The sequence below is a fragment of the Cebidichthys violaceus genome, unplaced genomic scaffold, assembly GCF_023349555.1.
Source record: "Cebidichthys violaceus isolate CVI_PGR_0920_01 unplaced genomic scaffold, fCebVio1.0.p SCAF_3, whole genome shotgun sequence".
In the NCBI taxonomy this organism is placed as follows: Eukaryota; Metazoa; Chordata; class Actinopteri; order Perciformes; family Stichaeidae; genus Cebidichthys; species Cebidichthys violaceus.
The window spans coordinates 8924535-8934077 of NW_027176483.1; the positions used below are offsets into that span (position 1 = coordinate 8924535).

Here is a 9543-nt window from a genome sequence, read left to right on the forward strand (position 1 = left end):
CCTAGAGATTTATTAAAACAAGATTTGTCATCAACTCCCTCCACTGCTTTTAAATATTCTGACTGCATCGGCATGAAGTAGGTAATTATTAGCTTCTCTTTATGAGATTTTCTTTTTTACAGGTGAAACAGCCAAAATGGGAAGACAGTTAAGGTTAAACTGAAAATGCTTTGATAAGTGTTCTGTCTCAGAAGTCCTTGAAAATATGTGATACCACTATTTGTTTTGTCACACAGAGGGTAATATAAAAATACCAGGTCACTAAATAAACTACTCTATAAATTCTGAAATCTGTTATTAGGACCACTCATTTTCAAATGTGTAGGTATTCCCTTTGAACCATGAGCTGGCATTAAACATTGATCTGCTGTTGAATAAGTTGTTTCAGCTCTAATAATTAAAAAAGTGTCATTGATAATGAGAAACTTTGTTCCATTTTCTCACATTTCTCTGAGAAGCGATGACACAACTGTAAGTTGGCTTGTTAGATATGTCAATTAGCTGTTGTCCATTTCAACTGATGAATAGATAGTCAGGTACAATCAAATCAGATGACAAATGTTTTGGTAAAAATGTATGTACAGTACATGAGATAGTGGAGGTATTCATGAGGACCAAAACATAAACCTACAGTCCGTCATGTTCAGGCACCAGCTGATGGACTAGACTGAAGAACTGTGTGACTTCAGAGCATTTATGAGGAAAAAAAACAAATGAAAACTACAACCAGGTAAAATAATTTTAATACATACCATGGAATCTAAGTTCAAGTTTCTTTCTGCTACTAGGCTCAGGGGTGGGGGGGGGGGGGTCCAGAATCCCCAAATCACCTCTTTTCATTTAAGTTATTGCCGAATACAAGAATGAAAGAAAAGCAAATAACACCTCAGTAAAGACACAATTACACAAACCGTCCTTCAACAAGATACCTTTCCTCCTTAGCTGCTGTGAAGTGAAATAGCCACAAGCTATCTTAGTGCAATGTGTAATTTTTCTTTAATAGGAAAATTGTTACTTATTGATCTGCACTTTGTAAAGCCTTCCAGCAATGCTCCAATCACCACAGCTGTCAAAACCATTGAAATACACCCTGTTCCTTTGCGATTTGATGGCACCCTGGTTCTCATTACTGGCACATTTCCAATGTTAATTACCGTCAACATAACGGCATCTTCCTCAAAAGAGTCTCGTACAGGCCACTCGTGTCCCACCAGAGGACAGCGGGGGGTAAGAGTGATAGGGCGAGTGCGGAGATGCCGTGCTTTGCCTGTCTAGAGCTTGTGTTGAATCTGTGCACCACTGAGTCTGGCCATTAGGCTGCATGATGGGCTTTTCTTTTCCAGACCATTTCCCATGGTCAAAATAGCATAAAAACACCATTTTGGTTCAATAGCAAAGACTTCAACTGAATAATCACAAGGGTGAAACTGTAACTATTACAGAGGCACCTCTGGGATAACCATACATAACAGGGGTGTCAAAAACACTGTCGGCTTTCTGGAGGGCAAAGTGTTTAAAGTGTATGCTGTTGGCTCTTGCTCCAACATCTGCTTTTAATTACTCAATTAGTGCAATCATTTAGTCTCCTTGACATTCATCCAAATGGCAAATCATAGCCGGAAGATGTTCTGTTCAAACAGAGCGTTAAGAAGAGTCATGAAAAATGCATACACGATAATGTATATGGATACTTAACTAATTGAACCAATTAAAGGGAGGGAACTGGTTTGAGTGTGAACAGCGCCGGCATTGCCCTCCGGGAAGAAGCTTTGACACTTCTGATCTACAGCCTCCCCTCTCCCTATTCACAGACCTGGGCCTGAGGTCATATTTCAGCAGACAAAAGGTTTTTGACTTCAGTCACACAGCAACAATGAACCAAAAATGTAAAAGCCATGCAGATTGAAGGCTGCACAGAGCATCAGGCAGGCAAATCTACTACAAAGTAATAGCATTTCCAGGTTCTTAAGAAAATGTACATGGTTGATAGATGGTATAGTTAGATTGACTCTGTCCTCAGAAACTGGAGAAAATAAATCGCAGGATTCATTAATACATACACATCTTCTTTTCTATGGAATTCAGTGTCATTGCTGCCACTGTAGTGAGATATCCCAAATAGTGAAATGCACATTAAAGCATAATCCCTTCTTGTTTTTCAAGACTTTTGACTATGCTTTAAGTATCATAGTGAGACTCCTCTCTCAGATATATGGATATTTCAGCATAGACATACCAACAGATCAGTCTGAGGGTTAAATGAATATCTGCTCGGTTTAAGACGAGCTCGCTTACCCCCATCCCAAAGTTAAACCGAGTCAATCCCCCCCACCACAAAAAAAAAGAATGATTGTACCCCTGCGGTGGTTTATTTCCTGCATGCTATGGATGCATAAATAAACATAGGCATAAATACACAGAGGACACTGACTGGGACTAGCTGGCCAAGTGGGGCAGCTGTTATTAAAAGGGCTATTTATCACTGTCACCCCTCTCAGGTTCCATCCCTCTCTGCCCTCCAGCGATGTCACTAGGCTGCACAGGAACAATGTGGCTCATCCAACCAAACCTACCCCCTCGATCATATATACACAAACACACACGTGGTTGGAGTCACAGCTACACACACACACACACACAAAGTAAACATATATAGCTTTAACCTGCTTGCATATGTATATAGTGTGAATAAACTGGGATCGACTTCTCATTTGATGACTTGGCTGAAACAAACACAAAAATACAAGAACCTCGCTCCTTTCGATTTTCGTCAAATATCTACAACACAGCTACACTGCGCACACCGTTCATTTTCCGCTCTGTTACTTTATTGATTGTGGCCACAATTATCCACTTTTCTGAAGCACTGCATTAAGTGAATTCCCCCTTTGTTGGACAATAAGTACAGAAGGTTGGCTAAGTCATGCTATTCCTCAGCCTAAGGGGACAGTCTACTTCTCCAGCACCCTCATCATCATTAGCAAGCCCAGATAAAAACACACCTCAATTAGTCCACCTCTGCTGGGGGAGCCACATCAAGTGAGGCAGACGCTTCCAACTGACCAATGCCATAACTTCACTTACAGCAGCTCTTGCCGTGTCCAGACTGAGGGCCAAAGATTACATTATTGAACGATCACCTATGCTTAAAGGTTTCAGCATTCAAAGGGAGCCTTAAAGCAAATTTTCAGTCTGTTTCTTGCAGTAAAACTGAAGACCCTGAGGTCTAGAAGTGTAACTTATACGTACAATGCAACAACAGCATGTTATACTGTAGATATGCAGTCAGCAAGGACTTTAAAAGAACCTCTTGGTGGAGTTATATTTTCACATTGTGTACCAAAGTTACATTAGAAAATGGATACATTAATGAGCACTTGCCAAAATGTATCCAGTGGCGCTAATATGGCTGCAACTAACGCTTATGTCATTATCAATTAACCTGGTGGTTATTTGTTCGAATACCTAATTTGTAGTTTTGAAACTTTCAAAAAATTAAATCACAACTTCCCAGAGCCCGAGGTGACATCTTCAAATGTCTCGTTTTGTCTGACCAAAAGTCCCAAACCCAAAAGTATTTAGTTTATTATGATATATGACAAAGAGAAGCAGCAGTTTCCTATTTGAGAAGCTAGAAACTGAGAAATTGTAGCATTTTTTTCACAGTTTTTTTTCACTAAATGACTGAAATGATTCATCCTATATCAAAATAGTTGCAAATTATTTTTCTGTCAATTGACTAACCACTTAATCAACCACTCGTTTCAGCTCTACATTATGTTTTTTGTTTGGGAGTTCTTGTCTACATCTTCCGAGCACCAACCAGCTTTTTAATTCTGAACTCCCTCCTTTTTCTCATCTAAGCACTACAGCACCTATAAACCTCTCACACGCAGCAATCCACTCACGATTAATGAAGTGCTTACTTAACCAATTTAAACCCTTAATTCCTATTAATTCAACATAATAGCCACCCTCTCCGCCAGAATTAACAACACTCCAGCAGAAACTTACAAATCTCTGCAGGCCAGAAAGAGTCAACCCAGCAAATCCCATATTCTTTGATAAATATGTAACAGTATGTATATCACTGTTAAAATGCATAACCCTCGTGTAAGACCCCTATCAAGTCTGCTTTACACCTGTATTACATTTCTCCCTCAATCAGCAGCTTTTCTGAGACACCGGCCTCCCACGAGGAGCAGAAACCATTACAAGGGGCTGCAGCTCATTTGCAGAAAGATTGGAGATCACGCTGCATCAAAAAGTATGTGAAGCATTTCCCAGAACAAAATTGATTTATTCCATTTCTATGTTTGTATGCAGCATCAGTATCAGTGTATTTAATGTAAATCCCCAGTCTGGCATCGAGTTGCTGTGTAGGTTGCTCCTTATTGTGCAAGTAAGAAGCAGGGCAATCAAATAACACAAGGGGCCTGCTCTGGTGCAACATTTAGGCACATGCGGTATTTTTCATATGTGATATTTTATCGTGAACCAAATGATAAAACATACATTTAGTATAACAAATCATATCAATCAAACAAAACCATGCACGATGCCCTTTTTCTGATCCACTGATGCCGCTTGTTTAAGCTACAAAGACATTAGGCTGTTCTTTAGTGAAATAAAAAGGCATAAGCAAATAAATAAATATTTCTGAGTATTTCAAATTTGACTTAGGAAAAACAGATCAAGCAGAGCCCGTGGCTAGAGGAGCCTGACTGCATGCTGGTGGGGGGTAAAAGACAGCCTGGGGGATGTGGAGGGCGTCTGTTTTTTAATGAGCTGAAACTTTAAATACTGCATAATATATAATAAAAATGGATACTTCATTTAACTCTCCCGATAAGTCTTTGAAAAACTATTAAAATCCATTACTCTCTTAATGTCAACAGAGTAAGCATTGAGTATGAATGAAGTGAACATGAAGCCACATCATCAACAAGAAAGAAAAACATAACAATAATCAACTTGAACTGGAAGAAAAAATGGATTTGGGCATGAAGTTAAGTGCACAAGCTCAAGGGCATCAACTAAGCAATGACAATGATTTATTAAACTATATAAATTTGGATCCACTCTAAGAATACAAAATTAGTATGTTTATCATGCTTTAAATGTGAAGTAGAATATGAGCAACCTTGACAAAATTGTCCAGAATTTGTATTTACTGCAACTTAGTTGTAATGTCAGCTGGGAGTGATCTTGAGCCAGAAAAGCCAGAATAGATGAGTGACAGACATTTCAGCCACCCACTGACAGTAGCTTTGGCAACGCTGATTGGCACAGCAGGCACAGCGTTTCAATACTTCCCCTTCCCCCAACGCGTGCACACACACACACACACACACACACACACACACACACACACACACACACACACACACACACACACACACACACACACACACACACCTACAAAATATCATGAAGATAAAGAAGAGAGGGGGATTTAAAGAAAATAATCATGGTGCTCTTCGTCATCCCGTGGGTGAATAAATACACCATAATAGATTTTTAACATCTTCAATGCGCTATCACTGATCCAAAAGAGAAATAGAAAGTATGACTCAAGTGTCAATTTAAAAAGGTCAACAATTATTAACCAATTAAGAAATCTTTTAAGTGTAACAAATCAAAATGTAGAGGTCTCTCACTCTGATTAGGTACTACTCTTTCAAAGCTGATCAATGTGTGTATATATGCAACTGGAGAGGTTTCTAGTAGAAAAGTAATGAGCTTTATGATACCGTTGTCACATTGTAATTCAAAAAGTGCCATTTCACTGTGAATATTGTGACAATGTTGGCTGACACCTCTGCATTAAGATGTAATTCCAAGTGTGGTCCTTAAAGTGATCTGAGTGATGGCTCTGGTAGAGCAAGCGCAGAGACGATGCTGGTGGCCGATCCAGGGGCTTAATAATGATAACCTCGCCAATATTAGCTACAGGGGTTTGTTCAAACAATAATTGTTTCTGCCAAGCCATACATCTATATGACAGAAAAAGAACTGCTGTGACTTTCCTGCTAAATAATTGATTTAGGAATCGACTGCATCAACCATTTCAAGAAGATGAACATGGTTTGTGCCATTTTTTTTTTTTTTTTGGGGCTTTGAAGAAACAGAGAATTTATTAGCTAATTAGAAGATAATTACAACTCTCTGCAAGTTGATTAGCAATTTCACTGTTGAACATTAACAATTTACAGCAACACTACACTCAATTTCAGCACTTGTTTTGCTTTACTTACCTAAATTCTAAACAGTATAAGTATTTAAAGATTTCACCTTGACAAAAGTTATTACCAGCTTTCGCATGCAATTAAACTTGCCAAACAGGCATTCATTCTTTGTTCATTACCAGATTAAATGTGTGTTGGGTAATTTAGATCCTTCAATACAGGACTAGACTACCACGGCTATTAAAAGGCATCAATCTCGCACCAAATGCGGATATATTTTGTTAATTTACAGCAGCTCATTTGCAGTCCAGATACCCTAAACCTGCACTTGTGTTGACTGAGGTTCGATGTGTAATGCTAAGCCTCTGCCGGAGCTGAAGGGGTGCCCTCCCCTGCAGTTTAGAGTGACTCAAAGGTGAAGCCCTGAAAACAAATACAATGTACTCACATGCTCCACAGTTTAGATTTCACTGACTCACATCATCCTGTGAAAGCAGCACACAAAGCTGCAGTCAGATGCAACCCCACGCAATTGTGTCTGGCTGTACGGTGGTATCAATGCAGCTCGTGGGTCAAAGGGTCAATGAGTAATTAAGACATGGTTGCCTGAGCATTCCCCATGCACATCTTCAGTCCTGATGAAAGGTTGGAAATGAAAGGAGGGGGATTTAAGTGCAGCCTGATACTATGGATCAGATTTCCATAAGTGTGTCTAAATGTTCCGTGTTCGAGGCAATTAGTATGATTAAGAGACAGTGTGGTGTCATCACGCTGTTTTAAGAGGATTTTGCGCATGAATTCTGCATGAGGGTTGAAATTCTTTTACACAACAACAGTTACATTGCTTAGAATAAAAATGTGCAAATTACTGTTCATCCAGGGACATTAAATATCTGTTTAATATCTCATTCAGTTATTAGTGTGCTTAATTCAGCAAAGCTAAGCAGTTTTCTTTCTTTTTTTGGAAAATGAGGTGATGGTAGTGCTAGTATATGTGTTGGCCAGGCCTAAAAATGAATGGAGTCTCCCACCATAAGACCACGAGGAAGGAACATTTAACACATTTTGATATTTACATTTTTTGTTGTCAATTCAATTACCTTGTAAATGCTCTTGCATAGGACGAGCAGGATTTACAAAACAGGACACTCGCAAAGAGGCGGTACATCATGGACAGCGGGTCAAAAGGTGCATTGATTTACATGTACAACAAGAAATGATGTGTTCGGTTTCATTGTTGCTAAAAATGAAGAGGCCAAGGACAGAAAATTGAGGTCCCTGATAAATGCTATTAGTAGGAGACGCTGTGGAGTGAGGAAATCAATATGGCAGTTTGTCAACCTGCCTCTCAGAGGGAGCAGGACTCTGCAGCAGAAGTAAGTGTGCCCTGTCAGCAAAGCACATTACTAGAAATCAAAGGCCAGTGAGGGCCCGAAGGAAGGGATGCAGATGTCTCTATACAAAGGCCACACTTTGGTAATTAAAACCTATTTTATCAGACCTGTCTTGTCACTGCTTTTTCTCTAACACTATTGACTATCTGTTGCATGCATAGTGATCACTAATTTACCTTTAAATAAATGAGCCAGGGTTATTTAAAATCCTGGAACACAAAATGAAGCAAAAAGATATGATCAAATCAAATCAAATAAATGATTACAATTGGTATCACTTTAATATTCAAGACTTGAGCAATTAAGAAAATGATCTTATTTGAGAAGCTGGCTGACTCTTATGACCCGCACAAGTTTTTAGTCCATGTGGCAGGAAAACACAGCCAAATCATCTGTCATTTTACACCCTTTAATATTTGTTGCAAAAAATATACTTTTACAATGCATTGACTCTGAAGACATGTGCAACGTTCGCCTTGGAACCATTCAGGAAAACGTGTAGTGTCAAACAGTCCATTCTTTGAGAAATCCTAAACTTTCCATTAAATGTTAATGGAAAGTCAGCTTTCCGGACAAACACTGTAAGAATTGTGTGTCAGTGTAATAACATGCATTACGGACTCCCCCAATGCAACTCTTGAATCTTAAATAATTAAACACAAATCAACCTGTGCAATCACACAATAAGAGCACTAGTGACATAAGATGGCCCTTCAGTCAATATGTCCACCAGAACAGTTGAAGTGTTTTAAGTACAGCAGCTTGACAGTCAAGAGTCTTTTGAAAATACACAAAAAATTGTTTTATTCATGGTTTAGTACTGTGCGCCTTCATCTTCTTTGTAGGCAAAATAGACTGTAACAGGTCCAACACTTGTCTGCACCGTTTCTGCAGCTCCCACCACCATCCAGCAACCAATGCCATAGGCCAAACAGGGGATGCCTGCAGTAAAAGGACACAGTGATCATATTTCAGGGTTTCAAGATATATTCTGGATTTTATAGGAATAAGGAAGTGCATTAAATAGAATTACTGACCCAGATTAAGAACTTTCAACATGGTGAAAAATGTGTCCTCATAGTCCAGTTTCTGTGGAGGCGCTTTGGTGCAGTGATACTTTATAAAGGGGAAGCAGCCTGTTCTCAGTATTTGGTAGTTGGATCCCTGGACTTGAAAATTAAAGTTGGACAGTCCAAACTGGTCATTGTGAACGGAGCTGTAGCGGACACAGTAGGACGTCCACGGCGGGAGTTTACGCTGCAGCAGGTGGCAGGTCAGCACCTCTGAGGCAGCTGCCCGCGGGCCTGTCCTGCCAAATGTGCTCGGAAACAGGGCGATCTTCACAAAGATACTGTGTATCTTCCTAAAAAAAACCTTCATGACTTGCGTGAAAAGTAGAATTATTGCACGTTTTTTTTAATCACCTGGACTGCATGCAAACTACTCACAGACAGAGCTCTGACCAGCCATAGATGATATCTACAGACATTTTAAATCAGCTGATGTACAAAAGCAAAACATGCTGCATATGCACGTCCGTAACAGCAGTGGGAGAGAAGGGCACAGGGCAATTAACACGAGCAACTAACGGGAGCTAAATTTAGCACACAAGACTGCTTGTAAGCTAAAGGACGGTTATTCTGCTAATGCTAGTCGGCTACACAGAGCTACACGTCCGGATACACATGCTGAACACACACGATTCGTCTTAACAAGCTGAGAGACCTGAGAAGAGAGCCTCTCTTGTTTTACGTGCTGCAGTGTTTGCTGTTTGCTCTGACCTGGTGCTCCTGCTAAAGTCATCCGGGTTGGAAACACAGCGCTGCGCAGTTGTTCCTCTTCAACGGAGTTAGCGACTGCAAACCTGCATTTCATTGATATGTACTCACCTGTTCACCGGATATTAGTCATGAGTCCTGTGTGACCTCTCAGCCCGCTCTTTACTCACACTAAGACACACT

The 9543-nt window shown here is 39.9% G+C and overlaps 1 protein-coding gene across 1 annotated transcript; it reads right to left on the bottom strand.

The window, feature by feature from the left end:
- Positions 1 to 7977: 7977 nt before the first annotated feature.
- Positions 7978 to 9390, bottom strand: cunh15orf61 (chromosome unknown C15orf61 homolog). The gene is made up of 2 exons (XM_068723385.1): positions 8620 to 9390; positions 7978 to 8524 (listed from the first exon to the last, which is right to left on the bottom strand). The coding sequence occupies exons 1-2, from the start codon at positions 8960 to 8962 to the stop codon at positions 8397 to 8399; spliced, it is 471 nt and encodes a 156-aa protein (XP_068579486.1). The 5' UTR covers positions 8963 to 9390; the 3' UTR covers positions 7978 to 8396.
- Between the last annotated feature and the right edge of the window lie 153 nt (positions 9391 to 9543).